The sequence below is a fragment of the Marmota monax genome, unplaced genomic scaffold (assembly GCF_021218885.2).
Source record: "Marmota monax isolate L192 unplaced genomic scaffold, Marmota_monax_Labrador192_F-V1.1 WCK01_AAM20220418_F8-fsc00022, whole genome shotgun sequence".
NCBI lineage: Eukaryota > Metazoa > Chordata > Mammalia > Rodentia > Sciuridae > Marmota > Marmota monax.
The window spans coordinates 12,738,974-12,756,232 of record NW_026695215.1 but is presented as its reverse complement, the minus strand read 5'-3'; the positions used below and the strand labels follow the sequence as shown (position 1 = coordinate 12,756,232).

Genomic DNA, 17,259 nt, shown 5'->3' with positions numbered 1-17,259 from the left:
CTGAAATTTTATAACAGTTCCCCTTGAACACAGATGTTCCCCAGGAACGTAGACGGTGTGTTGGTCAATTTGTGACTAAAATGCCTGAAAAGAACAATTTAGAGGAAGAAAAGTTTATTTGCGCTCATGGTTTCAGAGGTTCAGTCCCTGGTTGGCCATTGCTCTGGGCCTGAGGGGAGACAGAACATCATGGAAGAAGAGCATGGTGGAGGAAGGCTGCCCCGCTCATGGCAACCAGGAAGGTAACCCCCCAGTGACCCTCTTCCTCTAGCCTTGCCCCCCCCCCCCACTGCCTACAGTTACCACCCAAGAGTCCATTTAAATTATTACTCCATTTGATGGATTAATCCACCAATGAGGCTACATCTTTCCTAATCTAAAAATTTCATCTCTGGAACATTCTTGCATCTGCTGACACCTGAGCTCTGGGGGGTATACCTCATAACCAAACCATAAGAGATGGAGACTCTCTTTACTAAAGCAGATCACAGATTGTGGACTTGTCATTAGAACACAAAAGTCTCTCTGGCTTTATGGGACACTGTGATTGTGTCCATTCCCTTCCACGCAGTGTCCTTCTGCATGGCGCAGCTCCAGCCCACTCCCTTCAGATTCTTTGTTCAGGTGGGGTGCTTCCTGCAGCTGCAGGGTGACACGGGCTCCGTGGTGCACACGTACAGAACTAGGCCATTGCAAAGGTGGGCGTTTAAATGCTACAAAGCATTAGAAGAAGTTAGGAGCCTAAAGCAAATGCAGTTAAAACAGGAAGACTGGAAAAAGTAAGTTTTGTAGTTCTTTCACTCTCAACCAGTTGAGTGGTACCCAAGGATAATCCTGATTAAGGAGGCAGTGCCCCTTTCCTAAAGAGGAAAATGAAACTATGTAGTTGGACATAATATCATGTTTCTACCTGGTAAGTGTATCAGACACTATTGATTGCTGGCCAGCACCCACCCCCTCATTACCCAGTAAAACCCTGATGTTTTAGCTGTCCACCCTCCCTACACTTGTGCTCAGGTAAGCTGACCTGACTCCCAGCCCTAGGGATGCTCCCATTCCCCTTGCAGAAAATTCTTTCTAGAATGGGTATGTAATCCCATGTCAGTCCATAAGAAGCAAAGGAAATTCTGTCAGTGACTTCTTAGAAAAGTTTTGATATCCTAAGAGAGAGACCCAGGAGAGATGACCTCTTTTCTTTTTCAGAATGGCAGTAGGCCTGGTTAGGACAGCGGGGACCACCACACCCACTTCACTGCCAGCCTGAGGTTGAAGTCAGCACTGAGAAGGGCAGGGCAGAGAACAGGCAAGGACCTGAGCCCTTAATGGCAATAGGTAATAAAATGCTGCCAATCAAGCAGGCCTGAAGTGAACTCTTTTTTGAGTTATCGGGAGAAAATAAATGTCTTATTACTTAAGTCTCTAAGAGCCAGTGTTTCTGTTACTTGCAGCTAATTGCATCTTAATAGATAAAAAGTTCTTTTTAAAAAACATTATTATTGCTGTGTGTATATATGTGACTGTATGACCAATGTGATTCTGCAACCTGTACACTCAGAAAAATGAGAAATTATATCCCATCTGATTCAAATGTATGATATGTCAAGGTCATTGTACTGTCATGTGTAACTAATTAAAACAATTTTTTAAAAATTTTCGGCCGACACAACATCTTTGTTTGTATGTGGTTCTGGGGATCGAACCCGGGCCGCACGCATGCCAGGCGAGCACGCTACCGCTTGAGCCACATCCTCAGCAAATTAAAACAAATTTTAAAAAATGAACATACAAAGTCCTAAAGAACTTTCAAGGGAAGACCAACTAAACCCTACAGAATGCTGGGAAAACTTCCCAGAGTACGTTCTTAGGGATGTGTAAGAGTTTATTGGGTAGAGGGAGGAAGTGCACAGAGGTGGACAGGCACAGTGCTAACCAGGCATGTCAGACAGTTGCCCAGGGCAGCTGGGCCAAAGGGCCTCTGCATGGCACAGGAGTGAAGTGTACTCAGGTGGTTCGTGAGAAGGTCCCCAAGAAGAACTGAGTGGTCTCCTTGATGGGGGGCTGGTTGGCTCTGTTTTGGAGCAGAGGAATCGGCCTTTGGACACAATTATTTGAAGGGAGCAAAGAAAATTGAGGTACATGGGGATATCAGGGTTTAATTTATATTCACCTGAGAGGCAATTTCCAACATCTGAACAAAATTTTGAGATAAAAGGAATAAAACAAAGCTCGATGGAGAGTGTTCTTCCCCATCATGGGACTTTAAATAGTAAGAGTCTTCAAGGCAGTTGCTTTGTGATGCTGTTATTTCAGCCATTTGTATTCAAAGAGTGAACTAGGGATTCAAATGTGGCCATGAAGAAAACAAAGGTCTGACAAATAAACTAAGAAAGCTAACTGCTGGACAAAATTGGATGCTCTGTAAGATAATATTAACAAATATCAGCTTTTATTGCCTCTCCAGAGTTTTTGACTTTTTATTTGATATTTATCCATCCCCTTTCCATCTTGTCAAAGTCTTTGTCAGAATACTGATTTTAAAAGATGACAGGATGCTCGGTGGCACAGTGGCACACACCTATAATCCCAGCAGTTGGGGAGGCTGAGGCAGGAGAAATGCAAGTTCAAGGCCAGCCTCAGCAACTCAGTGAGGCACTAAGCAACTTAGTGAGACCCTGTCTCAAAATGAAACATAAAAAAGGCTGGTGATGTTGCTCAGTGGCTAAGCACCCCTGCGTTCAATCCCTAGTACCAAAAAATAAAATGAAAGATGACAAGATTAGAATCTCAAATGTCCAAATGTGTTTCCTAACATTTTCCTTTGTAGCAGTTTAGTTTTACCCTGAGATTAGTCAGGGTTGCAACTGAAACTAAAAATACACAATGCCTTCTCGTTATTTAGTGCCTTTGTTCTTTGTCTGCCCTCCTACCAACCTAAATTCAAAGGATTAAAGGAAAGCGTGGGGGTTGCTGAAAGGGACACAGAATTCATTGCTGTGTGCTGGCTCACTACAGAATGGCTTTGGTGAAGAAAAAGTCCCATAATGATTTTAGAATAGGTGTGTGGCACCTGTCAGAAAGATTCCTCATTATGCACCAAGGAGGAAAGTGGTCCATGAAGCTGTTCCTCCTTCAGAGTTTCTGTCTTCTTACAGAACTCAGTCATATGAGAAATTCCAGAAAGTTCTGACCATCAGAATGTCTCCAAGGTAGGTATTTTATATTCACCTCCCACCCTTGGTGCATACCAGATGCCACACACACACCACACACATGTACAAACACACACACACACACACACACACACCAGACATGTACACACTCATACAACATACACACATGCATTCACACATATACATACAGACACACAACACCCGCAAACACACACATATACACAACATACACACTTCATTGGGAGATTTCTCACATTGGCATCACAGATAACTTTTTGTAGAGACTGTTTCAGTCACCAATTTACTCATAAGCTAACACCCTTGCTGAAAATCACCTGAGAGAGTTGACAGGAGAAATATAGAACAGAGATATCTAACTAGAAACATATTGACTAAATAAATGCCTTCTTCCTTCATAATGTTTACACAAAATAGAGATGGCCTCCCAAACCCCTCTTTGCCATAGGAGGATAACAGAGTAGAAAAGAAGAAAGATGGGAGGAACAGGAGTGAAGTCGTAGTTCTCAGCCTCAGTGCGTCAGGTGCAGACACCAGGGCGCACACCCCAGGGTCTCTGAGTCAATTTGTCCGGCTCAGGTTCCACGTATTCGCCTTTCTAACCAGTCTTCAGGTGAAAGGGCTCTGCCAGGCCAGAAGCCACACCCTGAGAAGTCCTGTCCTGTGAGACAATGGCTCCTACCCACATGGTTACTGTTGTAGTCCTGGAACTCCATCAAAATCCACACTGTCTTGTCCTTGTGCACACATATTTAGTTTTGAGGTCCCAGAGACATAATGCATGCTCCTGCTTTTGGTCCCTTCCAAAAACTCAATTTAATTAAACTAGCACGTGTTGAAAGCCCATTTTGCATGCTTCACGTGAATCCACAGTCCCTTCTCAAACTGTTCACAGCACCTGCCACACCCATTCTGACCACAGCAGGCCTGTAAAACCCAAATGACCATGAACTTGCAGCACTGCTTTCCCTGGTGGTGGCAAACAGTTCCAGATAGCCTCCCCAATTCCCCTGGAGTATCTCAGCTCCGGGCTTCCACATCACTGCTCCCATGCTGGGCCTTTTGTTATGGACAGTGCAACATTCCTGACAGGTCCAGGTAAAAGAGAAACTTAACTAACCCACCCCTGACGTCCCCACCCCTGACTTTGTGAGCAGACAGAGAATGAACAACAGTGGCCAAAATGTGACATCACTCACTTGCCATTACCCTGGTACCCTTGGCCAAGCTGTTAATTTTTCAAATTTCCATTTCTTTCTGTTTCTTCTGTAATGTCCTAAGGTACCATTGCTTGGCACAGAATAGACATTTATTAAATAACAGCAACTATTTGAGGGTTAAATGTCTAAAATGGGTCACTCTCCTCATCTGTACCATAAAAATGATAATACTCCTCTTTCACACCTCTCTCTCTCTCTCTCTCTCTCTCTCTCTCTCTCTCTTTCCCTCCTGCCCCCTGCCCCAGATTTGTGATCCCAAGTGGCCATATGGAACCAAACCACCAAGGTTTGAATCCCAGCCCTGATATTTAGTAGATGTGTAACTTCGAGCAAGTTACTTGAATTTCTGGTGCCTCAGTTTCTCTATCTTAAAAAATGATTATTGTCCTCCAGCACACAGTCACAGACAATAACTTTCTCAATAACACCACTAAAGCTCAGGAAACAAAGTCAAAAGTTAGTAAATGGGATGGCATCAATTTAAAAAGCTTCTGCACAGTAAAGCAAACAAGAATGTGAAGAGAGAACCTACAGAATGGAAAAAAAAATCTTTTCTAGCAACTCTTCTGACAGAGGATTAATATCTAGAATATATAAAGAACTCAAAACTTAACACCAAAACCCCCAAAATAATCCAGTTAATAAATGGACAAATGAATTAAATAGAGACCTCACAAAAGGAAGAAATAAAAATGGCCAACAGATATATAAAAGAATTGTTCAACATCATTAGCAATTAGGGAAATGCAAATCAAAACTATATTGAGAGTTCATCTCACTCCAGTCAGAATGACAGTCATCGAGAATGCAAATAATAACAAATGCTGGAGAGGATGTGGAGAAAAAGAAATATTTTTACACTGTTGGTGGGATGGTCAATTATCACAACCACTATGGATATCAGTATGAGTCTCCTCAAAAGAGTAGGAAAATGGCACCACCATATGGCCCAGCTATACCACTTCTTGATATTTATCCTAAAGAATTTAAGTCATTATCCTGCAGTGATACATGCATACCCATGTTTACAGCAGCACAATTCAGAATAGCCAAACTATGGAGCCAACCTAAGTGTCTATCAACAGATGAATGGATCAAGAAAATGTCATACATATACACAAGGGAGTTTAATTCAGCCATTAAAAAAATAAAAAAGAAATTGCCAGGTGCAGTAGCACACACCTGTAATCCGGGTTGCTTAGAAGGCTGAGGCATGAGGATCCAGAGTTCAAAGCCAGCCTCAGCAACTTAGCAAGGCCCTAAGCAACTCAGTGAGACCCTGTCTCTAAATAAAATACAAAAAAGGGCTGGAGATGTGGCTCAGTGGCTGAGCACCCCTGGGTTCAATCTCTGGTACCAAAATAGAGAAGAAAAGAAAATTGAAATTATATATCATTTTCAGGAAAATGGATGGGGCTAGAGAGCATTATGCTAAGTGAAATAAGCCAAACTCAGAAGGTCAAGGGTCATATGTTTTCTCTCATATGTGGAAACCAGAGAGGAAAAGGAAAAGAGAGGTGGGGGGGATCTTATGAAAACCAAAGGGATATGTAAAAGCCCAAGTTGCATGACTATAAAAGATCAGTAACATAGAAGAAAGGGATCAGGAGGGAGATAGAGAGGGGAAGGGGACATATTGGGGAATGATATTGGTCAAATTATATTGTTAAACTGTGTGCATGCATGAATATGCAGCAACAAATCTCACATTATATACAACTATAATGCTCCAACAAAAAATATGGAAACATATGAGTCTCCTCAAAAGACTAGGAAAATGGCATCACCATATTGTGAGGATTAAATGAGTTGATATATGTAAAATACTTACAACAGCATAGTTAATATCATAAATGCTAATTGCATTAGTATCCTCGTTAGAATCTATGAAGTTTTTGACATAATAGGTGTTCAACAAGCATGTTAGTTCTCTCTGTCTCTACATCATTAACCATATAACTTTAATTCGATTTAGATTACAGATAGTGTCCACATTGATACTTTTTGAATTGCAAATTCATTTCCTCGTTGTGCACCCTCAGTGCCTTTCCAGCCTGGGAGGTGAATCCTAGAGTCACCAGAACAGTTGGTGGCAAAGCTACCTCTGCAACACCTTTGAGATTCAGAAACTCAGACAGGTGATTTATTTATTTTAGAATCCAGAGGCTCTTGTATTAAAAATCAACTTTGGAAAACCTAAAGCGAGAAAAATGCCTTTGGTGCTTCCACTATTTCATCCTGAATTTGGCTAACACTTTATAGCCAAGCTAAAACCAATGGAAAACCCTGTCCGGATATATGACTCACCTAAAATCAAGCTCTTCTCACCAAAAGGGAAAGCAGGACTCTGACTTTAATGAGAAAGGGATCCGGGGACCTGGAATATGCAGGCATCCCTCGCTGTTCCTACTGAGGGTAGAACATTCTCCTCACCTTCCTGACAGGAATTCCACAGATTGACTGACAGCACTCACCTAAAAGTCAAAGCAGGCCTGGAAGAACTAAGAGTGATGGAATAATGCTACATAAAATCCTGCCCGGGAGAAAGAACTGGATCTCATTGGCTACTAGGCTCTGGGAAGCAAGCTGCTGGTTTGGGCTTGGGCAGCTGAAAGAGGGAGATGGATGACATCAGTCTTGGCCTGATCTTTGAAGGATTTTAGGAGCTGGAAGGGATCTTAGTGGTGTTGATATTTCCTCCCCATTTTAAGGATGAGAAAATTAAAGTCAGAAGTTATGTCACTTGCCCAAAGTAACACATTTAACAATTACTGAGAAAAATATCATCAAGGTTAAAAGTCCTCACATCTCAAAGAGCACTCCAGTTTTTTCTCCACAGAGCATTTCTTGTCTGAATGGTGAAGAGCCTCAGAAGGACCTTCCAAGCCAGGTAAAGGGAGTAAAGTGATAGTCAACATCTCCTATGGGCCTGGAAGCCATGGGTGTAGAGCTGAACTGGAGGCGGGTAACTTGGATCAGCTTGGTGGAGATGCATCATGCACAACAATCTAATTTTATCCCAAGGAGCCTCTGAGGAGAGCAGGGATGAAACTAATGCCTGCAGAAGATTTTTAAGGAAGATAGCTTTTATAACTGTAACTGTATTTTCTTTAAATTTTGAAAAATGTCCTGTTGAGTAAATCAAATTGGACCTATTAAGCTTTAGCTGAACATACTCTTAAAAGGATCAGACAAAATTTTAGTCTGACATAGTTTAATGAATTCAAAATCTAAACTTTGTGGCTTGAAATTTCCTTCGGGCCCAGTAAACAGTGAGCAAAATTTCTGCAAGAATTCAGAGACGGTCCCTTAGACAGGAAGACCAAGAAGCCAAAGGTAGAATTCTAAGTTGCTCAGTCCCTAGGCTCAGATCCCAACCCTCTAATACATGGAATTTGAAAAGTGTGGCAGTCCCCAGTGAGATATAATGCGATTCTTAATGTTATCGGGGAGCAAGGAGCAATTTTTCTTTGATGAACGTGAAGCAGGGATATAAGGCCCTAAGTGAACAGCGCTAAGTGCACCAGCTGCTGTCAATCAATATTTTGACCATTAATACTCATCCAGGCTTTTAGTCCAGTTTAAATGAATATCACCACGGGTTATATTTTAAAACAGTTATGGATTCTATCCCTTCAATTTTGAAATTGCACAAGCTATGGAATGTCATGAGAAACAAGTACCCATTAGGATCCCTGGTAAAGCGAAAATAATGCTTCCACTAATTTTTAAAAGCATCCTGTGATCCTTAATAATGAGAGAAAAGATACTTTTTATATAAGGAATTACATGTATTTGGAATATGAGATTTATTTCCAATCAACCCAGAGACAAGTTAATCACCACGCATGGTTTTTCTTGGTTCTACAACCCTTCATATGATATTTTAATGCACAAATTAAAAATTGTTTCTAATCATAACTATAAAAGAGAAGTTAAACCTTCTGCGTGGTCACTTTTCCCATCATTTTCTCTAACTGCTCATTTTGGAAGCCTTTGATCCCTGGAATTTTTAAACTGGATTCCCAACCACACTGATTAAACATATCTACATCTGTTAAGTCCTCTAAAGGGCATTTGACACATGTCAGCTGAATGCCAGGGGAAGAGCAGTTGGGGGACTGAGTAGAGAGATTACGGGAAATTTGGTGCTTTGGGAAAAGACTTCTGGTTTTTGACATGGGGCGAACAACACAATATACCACAAGTGAATGAGAGCAGAGACAACACCCAGAGAAGAGGGGTAGCTGTTAGGCAAGCTCTTGGATGAGCCCTGGGAGCAAGACCACGGAATCTCACACTCTTCATTACAAGTCTGCATGGCAGAGATGGTGAGTCACAGGATTCTCTTAAATGTCATCTCCTTGAAAAGGGATATTTAAAAGCCCAAGTTGCAAATGTAGTTGGCTTTCTTTCTTTCTCGTTGGTTATCAACATGCCCCCAGCGGAGCGCCTGCAAAAATACAAGAGTTCCATCCTCAGATGGAAAAAGAGATATGTATACTTTTATCCTAAAATTTTATTTTTGTTTTGGAGGGGGACTCCTGGAAAGGAGAACCTATGTGACCAATCTTGAGGGGGTAAACAGCAGGAGGAAGCATCTGGATTGCAGAGACACATCCTCTCTCCTGGAAGGTCACTGGAAGAATGTTCTTGTTTTTAAAGTTCTCAGCATCTTTTAGTAAAGAGATATGGTTTGAATCCCAGCTCAGCAGCTAAAGAATGACATGACCTTCACCCCTCCAAGTCTTTATTTCTACGTCTGCAAAGGGAGGACATTGGGCTTGTGTTCTCTAAGGCTTCTTTCTCATCTATGAGTTCCAAATTCATTTACAGATACTGGGCAATTAATTCACTTGGAATTTCCTATCCCCTTGTGAGTAAAAAAAGTGTGTAGTAGAGCTCCTCTTTTTCCTCTGTTATAGTTTCAAGCAATTTTATTACATCCCTGACAGAATGTCCCTAATCAACATTTCAGATATAATATTTAGATCATCCCTGAAGAAGAAACACAAGAAGTCACTCCATATGCATGGTTTTCAAAGACTGTCCTGCAAGATGAAAATGAAGACTTTTTGCTAATATATTAGAATGCATGATAGACATGGACTCTACAATGAGTGGCTATTTGGTTTGGGGAAGTCACTTCACTTTGCTGAGATTAATTTTCTGCCTCTGAAAAATGAAGAAGTTGGAGAAGATCCCCTTAAATTCCCACAGTTATGATTCTGACAACAAAAATTAAACAACACTAAAATATGTCTTTTCATTGATTTATATAGCTCAAGATAACTCAAAAAATACTCAAAATTCTATTAATGGAATATATGTACATATATGTAAATACATATCTAATTTTATGATTTTTTTATATTGCACTGGTTCAGAACTTGCTTTCAAATAAAAAAGCTCATGAAAGGAGCACAGAAATAAGACAGCTCAAACTAATTCCACATTTATAAACTTTAAGCCTAAACTGCCTTAAGAATATACCTTAAAGAAATGCTCTCTCAACAATAATGCACAATGCACTCCTATTTTATAATTTTAAAAATACTAAAATATCTTACAGAGTTCTTGAGGATGGAAGGTAATCTGGAATTTTCCAAGTTCACTTTAGAAATTATGAATACAAAATATGTCTGAATTCTAGTAATTCACCAAAATTTAATCAGAAATTAATGCCATCAAAATTTAATCAGTTTTACCAGACTATCTGCTTACCATAATAAGCTGAAATTGGAAAATGAGTCAGGGTTTTGGCAAATTCGGGTTTTGAAGAACTCTTTCCATTTAATAAAGGTTGATAACCTTAAATCTGTGGTGTTTTGCTAAAGTATCCATAGCTCTCTAATATGATGCTACATAGTTTCTGGCTTCTCAGAGTTTGTCCTATTCCCTTGTCGATTATTTATTAGTTCAGACAGAAAGATTCCAGTCCACTGGTGATGGAAAAGGGCTAATGCAGGAGTCTGGGCCTTCGTCTCCAACAGCATCACCTCCCTTCTCTTGCGTTATTTCTCTGCTGATTATGACACCCCCCTTTCCAATTTTTACTGTGTGCTTTAAGACCTTTAATACAAAGGAACTGAAGGTGCTCTAAATGGATTAGCACATTGACTTCCTGAAAAGAAATTACACTGCTTGGCCTAGAACTTTGGCCTTATACCTCAAGTATCTCCCAGCAGGCTCTAGTTAGGGCACAGGATTTCTTCTGTTCTCAGATCACATTACACATTGTTGACCTCAGGACATCACGTGGGTAGCATATCAAATGTGCATTCCTTTTGTTCCGTGAACCTCAGGGATAAAAAGGCTTCAAGAATTCCAGAATGAGGGAAACTCAGAAAGTATGTTCTTTGCTGTGAATTACAGCAATGGCTTACTTGTTTCCATTGTATTCAAAGTTCCTGCTAAGTATTAGGCTGAGGCAGGTATGGCAAAGCCAACAATTCGATCAGTGACATCAGTTTAAAAACCACTCGTGTCCTGCATCTTACTTTAAAAGATGATAGTACAGCCTGGCTAATCTCTGCCATATTTTATCAAACTTCCTGAAGGGATGACATGGTGGGATTGTACAAAAAGAGCAATATTTGGGGAGTTTGAAACTTTAGACAAATGCTTTTTGACACTTTGGCTTCCAAAAAAGTAAAATGAAAAGGACACGTGGCAAATACAACTACTACTGATGACAATTTTAAATTAGAATGTCTGAAATCAGGCTGATGAATGTAAAGTACTGCATAAGGAAACCCTAGTGTATTTATAATACCTTCGAGTCTAAGAAAATAAAGCATCCTTCAGATAATCAAAAAGGATTTAGATGCAATGATTGCCTCAGAAGGGGTGGGGTCTGTTTCTGCAAAATTTCTTCTTGGAAGAAGTGGACAGGAGAGGGCTTTACTCCTTCCAATGTTCAATGAAGTTATTTCTAGAACTTCACACAGGCACTCAGGGTGAGGGCATGAAGGCTGCTCTTTGTGATCGCAGGACCATCACTTCCCAACATCATTACAGAAACAAACAGTGAGCCTAGTTTGCCTCCCCACATGACAAGGGACCCGCAGCTGTCAACAGACTGGCATTATGTGCTCCCCAAGAACATGACTATGACATTTGCTCCTGTGACAAGGCAAATTTCGGCAGCTCATCTGGAAAGAGATTAGCATTCATCAGGCAGCAAGCACCCTTCATCAAGTTAATGACATTTCAATCAGCACATTTTCTCCAGTTTCGGTACTTTGCCATCTGAGCACAAGTCTCTAATTACGCCCAAGCAACAAGTCTCACATCAATCCCACCATTTATACACTCACCGTACACCATCGCTCCTCCGGTTTCATGCAAGAAGCGGAATCGATGATTTTTAAATAACCAGATTGTCAAAATGGTAAGGATGAGTAAAAAATTAAAGACAAGCAGCTCGACCGCTCCCTGATGTTGAAACTGAGACTCATCCTTCTCTGACAGAAACCTTTGCTGCCTCTCCATTCTCCTGTCCTGTTGGGATTCCTGAGATAAAAACCTGGAGCAGGCTAGTTTATCAAGATCTGCCTAAGACAGCCTGACTGCCTGAGAATTTCAGAATAAACACTGCCACTTTACTTGCTACTTTACAAGCATTCTGCCCTGGCTTAATATTCAGATGGCTTCTAGTTACAACTTCCTGTTTCTCTCTTAAAGCAGCCTCGTCTCTTTTCAAACTCCAGAGGGTGGTTTCATCATGACTCCTGCTGTCTTCAAATGATTCATTCCATGAAAAATGTCTTTCCGAGTGGGCAAGCTGCAAGCAACAATTCTGAGTTGCTTGAGTCACGTCTTAGGGTTTCAAACAAGTTTGCTTAAGCTGAGCATCTGGCGAATTGTAGATTAATGATAAAAAAAAAAGTTCACCTTACATCAGCAACATTTTCTAGGTTCAAAAAGGCAATGTGGGGATCTTGACCTCACCCACACTTGAGGTCTTTCCTCTGCCATCAGAATCTGCCAATGTGAAGTGGATGGGTTGCTCGGGGGTGACCTGCAATGCTTTTAGGATTTTTTTTTCTTTTTTTTTTTAAGTTGGGAAGCATGAATTTAGTATGCAACTCTTTGTTTAGCTTCTTATACTTGGTAGTCAGAGAGCAGCATTTAAATTCTGAATCAATTGTGTTAACAAGAAAAATAAAAGCTAAGTCAAAAAAGAAAATTCTATCCTTATCTCTAACTGTGCCATTTAATTATGTTGAATCAAAAAAGAAAGAGAGAGAGAGAGAGAAAGAAAGAAAGAAAGAGAGAGAGAAAGAAGAGAAAAGAAAGGGAAAGAAAAAAAGTAAAAGCAAAACTGCATAATTGATGCATGGATGGGTTTTTCCTTCAACATTAGGTTTCTGGCCCTCACCTCCAGGACTCCCAGAAATCTGTGGCTGATGACAACCTCCTCTGTCCTGGGTCCCAGATGAATGGTGCTACCCCAGCACTGAAGGTTCCAGAATCACAAGAGCCTATGCTCCATTTGGCAGGTTGGTTCTGGTTGATTTTATACTTCTATGCTTTTTGAAATGTAGCGAATCAAAACGATAGTACCTAACATGGTCTCTGCTGCTCTTTTAGCTAACGTTATGACCTGCTTGCCTTTAAAATGGATCCCATAATGCAATGAGATGTATCCTGGGGGTTAAGTGTGGGTTTTCTTCATTTCACCACATCATGGTAACATAGGATTATTAATCATCAGGATTTGCATTTGGATAGAATTAGCATTTGATTTATACAATGTGATTCATTGAGTAGGCAGAGCCCAAATACACCAGGAAAAGATCACTGTCACCAAGAGGTAGAGGACAAACACATAATAGCGCTGGGAGCTGACTACCTCCCAATGAACAGTTCCGCCCTCAGAGAGTTTATCAACCACTTAACATAAAACTCTGCTGTATCAGCTTCTTGGCCTTCTGCAACTTAGAGGCTGATTTCCTCTTTGAGTTGAGCTCGGCAGGGGGTATTTATGAGCACCACAGATGTGCTCCCAAAGCACTACCCTTTTTGGCAGGCACTTCTGTGATGACTAATATCCAACGATTTTGAAACCTGTCAGCTAATTCTTGCAAGCATTTCATGGAGCTTGCTAGCAGGTTCCACCTTTATAATTCTGCAACCCCACAGGTTGAGTCTTGAGTTGTTAGATTTACAAGATAATGCACACATGCAAAACCTGGGAGCTTCCTGTTCTTTTTGTTTATTTGCTTGTCTAATCATTAAATTACTTTGGTTTTCTTTCATTGCAACTATGCGAAATAATCTGAGTGAAATAAAATTTCCTTGGTTGTTGTATGACATCCAATTTCACTCTCCTACCCAATGCAGAGACTCAGCAAGAGGATTAAAAATTCCCTGAAATATTTTGATTGGTTTATACATTGTTTTTAAAAGTCTGAATTTGATGTCAACATATTGAAATTAGTGGATTTCACATAAAAATCACACATATAACTTCTTGTGAAAGAACATGTAAGATGGGGCCTCCTGGCCCTCCTCATGTAGCCACAGCTGGTTAGGGATGAGTGGCCAGCCTGCACCAGCACATTCATCCCCCTTCACTCACTCCTGGTCTCTGTGTGGTTCCTGCATACATTCCTGCATACATTCTCTGGGTTTTTCAGGAATGGAATCCACTCACTATTCTATTTCCTGATTCTGATCCTGCTTAACACTGGGGTAGAAAGCTGAGACGAGGGTGCTCAGGAGAGTTCTTTCATTCTTTCACTCAGAAAAATCATTGGGCTTCTCCTATTTTGTACTTTCTTCTCAGAATATTGGTTTTTGTTCTGATGTACCAATAACAGTAAGATAATGAATTAGAAACGCATAACACTGAAGCATTACTGAAGACTAGGAAATATGTTAGGGAAGTAAATTTAGTCTAATTTAATATTCAGAAAACCATTCTGCAGATGAGAATTTTAAGGCTCAGATGAGGTTGCTACCATATCCAAGGCTGCTCAGAGAGTAAAAATTACAATTGTTTGTGAGGTTTAATGGCCTTAAGATGGCATTTCAGCTAGTATGATGAACTCATTCTGGCTTGTCAAAGACTTTCCTGATTTTAGTGCTGAAAGTTCTATGTTCTAGGAATCCCATCAGTCCCAGGAAAACAGGGACAGCTGATCACCCTAACTCTCCATATTCCTAAATCCTATACTGTCAATAATAAATCTTCTTCATGAAATTTCCAAAAGAGAGAATCACACAAGGAAGAATGTCATATAAAAATTAAGGCACTACTTATTGGACCATAACCCTTAGTGCCAGTTTCGCTCATGAAATTGAGATGGAACCTAAAACTTAGCCACAAGGCCCAGAGAACTCATTGGTCATTGTTAAATCCCAGTCGTGACACCCTCTGCCCACTGAAGGGGAGGTTCTTGCTGCCAGATGCAGTATGCAAATAAGTAGCAGCAAAGATAAAGAACAGAAAGGCCCGGCCTTTTGTGATCAGTATACCCTGTCTCTGCAGGACCCTCAGCCCCAGTGGAACAAAGACCAGAAGAGAGGAGCCTTCCAAGTGGTGGAACCTGGGGAAGCACAGCAATCCCGCCCACTAGGGAAAGTGGTCCAATCGGCTTTGCAGAATCTAGCCAATCACCTGGAAGCACTTGCTCTATTAGGAGAAGAGTGGGTTGCGAGATTAGGAGGTAGAGAAGAAAAGCATCCCTCTTGTGGGGAGACAGGTCAAAGCGATTCTGGCATTGTCCCTGTGATCTCCTCATGTCAGTCCTATGCCATCAAAGGGGGTGATGGCCTTACAGCTAAGGTCTTAGAAATGAGTAGGATCCCTGATGGACACCCTCCATTGCTAGCTCAGGCCCTTCTCGTCCTGTTTTTTTTTTTTTTTTTTTACAATCTCTCTTTCTACGTAGATCTTTGTCCACAGCACCTCACCGCTTTCATCTGGAGATGGCTTCGCTTCAGTAGCAATAATAAGCGTCAACCCATCAGTGCCCTCTTCTGTCTTGCACATCTCGAAGGGTCAGTTAAGGGAAAAAATCAGCCCATTATTTCTCACTTCGTTTGGACTCTGCTGGCTCTACAAAAGCAGAGGTCAGTGAAGCCGGTCACAGTGGTTGGAGCTTGCCCCTAACCCAGGATGGAGGCTTCAGGGATAGAATGAAATATGAGCCAAGGTCAGGGAGGAGAAGATGGAGAGACGCTAAGATGCAGGTTGTTTTAGCTCCAAATTCTTGAAATCCAAGACTTGAGAAAATTCATTTCTTTGATCTACCATTAAGAGTCCACATGATAAATTCACCTGTTTCTTAGTACAAAACTTCTATTCTGTCTCACAAACTAATAACTCCAATCTCCTTAGCTCAAAGAGGCTTTGTCCCATCACTTCTCTGTGTTAAGTTATATTTTTGTGGGAACTAACGAAAAAGGGTGGTACCAGGCTGCTCATCTCTCCAAAGAGAGAAAAGACACAGGAGAGAAGGCAGAGCCCCAGACAAGGAAGAGCTGACATATTTTCTGGAATGAAGTATGTAAATCCCAAGCAGATTTTAACAGTCACCTCTTTGACCCTTCTAAATCAATTCCAACTCCAGCCTTGAAGACAGCTTCCATTGGGCAATATACTGATTCAGCTCCCCTTGTTATGGAGCTGGGGCCTTCTGAGAAACTGAGGCACCACAAAGACACCACCAACTCTCATGACCAAATCAGAAAGATTTCAGATATGTCACTCAGAGTAATTGGATGAGTTTATTGGAGAGCTAAGGAAAAGGGAAAGGGGATACCCTCAAGGGAGAAAGTGGATCTTTCTCAGAGGAGAGGGACAGTGTGCCTCTCCTGCCCTCCAGTTTTATTGGGGTCCCAGAGAAGTTTCCAGAGAGTCCTGCACAGGTCCACTTCTTGACTTTTGACTGACAGCCGGGTGACTTCAGACATTCAAGTCCCCACTGACATGGCAACTCTAGGTCACCTTGACACCCGCTAACCAGTTCTAATTGAATTCTTAACCATACATTCTTACAGATTTTTAGGTTAGAAGGAACTATCCTTATCTCTCAAGAGTTTCAGAATCTGGTCATAAGTCTTCTCCTTCAGGGCAACTTGGGTTCCTCTTATCAACATTATTCTGAGCCTGCATTTCTCCTGCAGTGAATAGGTTGTTTGCTGAGGAATGTAACATATCCTGTTCACTGAGGCCAGGCAGGGCTGCGGGTAAATTGCGTCTCAGAAAAGAAAGCATGTGGGGGTCAGCAGAGTGGGCCTGGTTTACAGAATTATTCTCTTAATGTCAGGTTCCCCCCATTCACATCTGTCTATCCCCTCAAAACCTCAAAAGTCCTGAGAGGACTTGGTGCAGATTTTTAATTACAGACAATCCCAGGTATCACAAGCAAGGGCATCTGCAAAAAGACTAGGTAATGCCATTTTTCAGAAACAATATTTTAATTTTCATTGTAGCCTAATCTATTCCTCACTTCATCCACATCTTTTTTGGGATCTGTGCACTTTAGCTTTAAAAAACTCAATTTATAAATATGCTCAAAAACACCCCTTAAGTAACACCTAGGATGAATTTTGTGTATGCAAAAGGCAACTAAATTATATAATAAATTCTGTGACAGACAATATGGTTCTCTTAGATAAGAAAGCAAATCATGTCTTATGGCCAAAAAAGTTAACAAAGTCCCCAGGTTGCCTGTGGACAGGAAATTCATTTTGCTTTCAAATGCCATTTTATGATGGCAGTATCATATCTAAAGTGTAAGCTTTAAATTCAAGTCCAAAATTACACAGGACTCTCTGAAGATGGTGTAACTTGGCATTTACACGTACAAACACACAGTATGCTGGACGCCCTCACC

General features: G+C 41.0%; 1 protein-coding gene across 1 annotated transcript in view; it reads right to left on the bottom strand.

The window, feature by feature from the left end:
* Positions 1 to 12,203, bottom strand: part of Slc9a9 (solute carrier family 9 member A9) — a 533,806-nt gene extending 521,603 nt beyond the window's left edge. The window contains exon 1 of the mRNA XM_058574878.1: positions 11,728 to 12,203. Coding sequence (XP_058430861.1) covers positions 11,728 to 11,902 — 175 coding nt within the window. The 5' untranslated portion in view covers positions 11,903 to 12,203. The remainder of the gene's footprint in view (positions 1 to 11,727) is intronic.
* Positions 12,204 to 17,259: the final 5,056 nt, after the last annotated feature.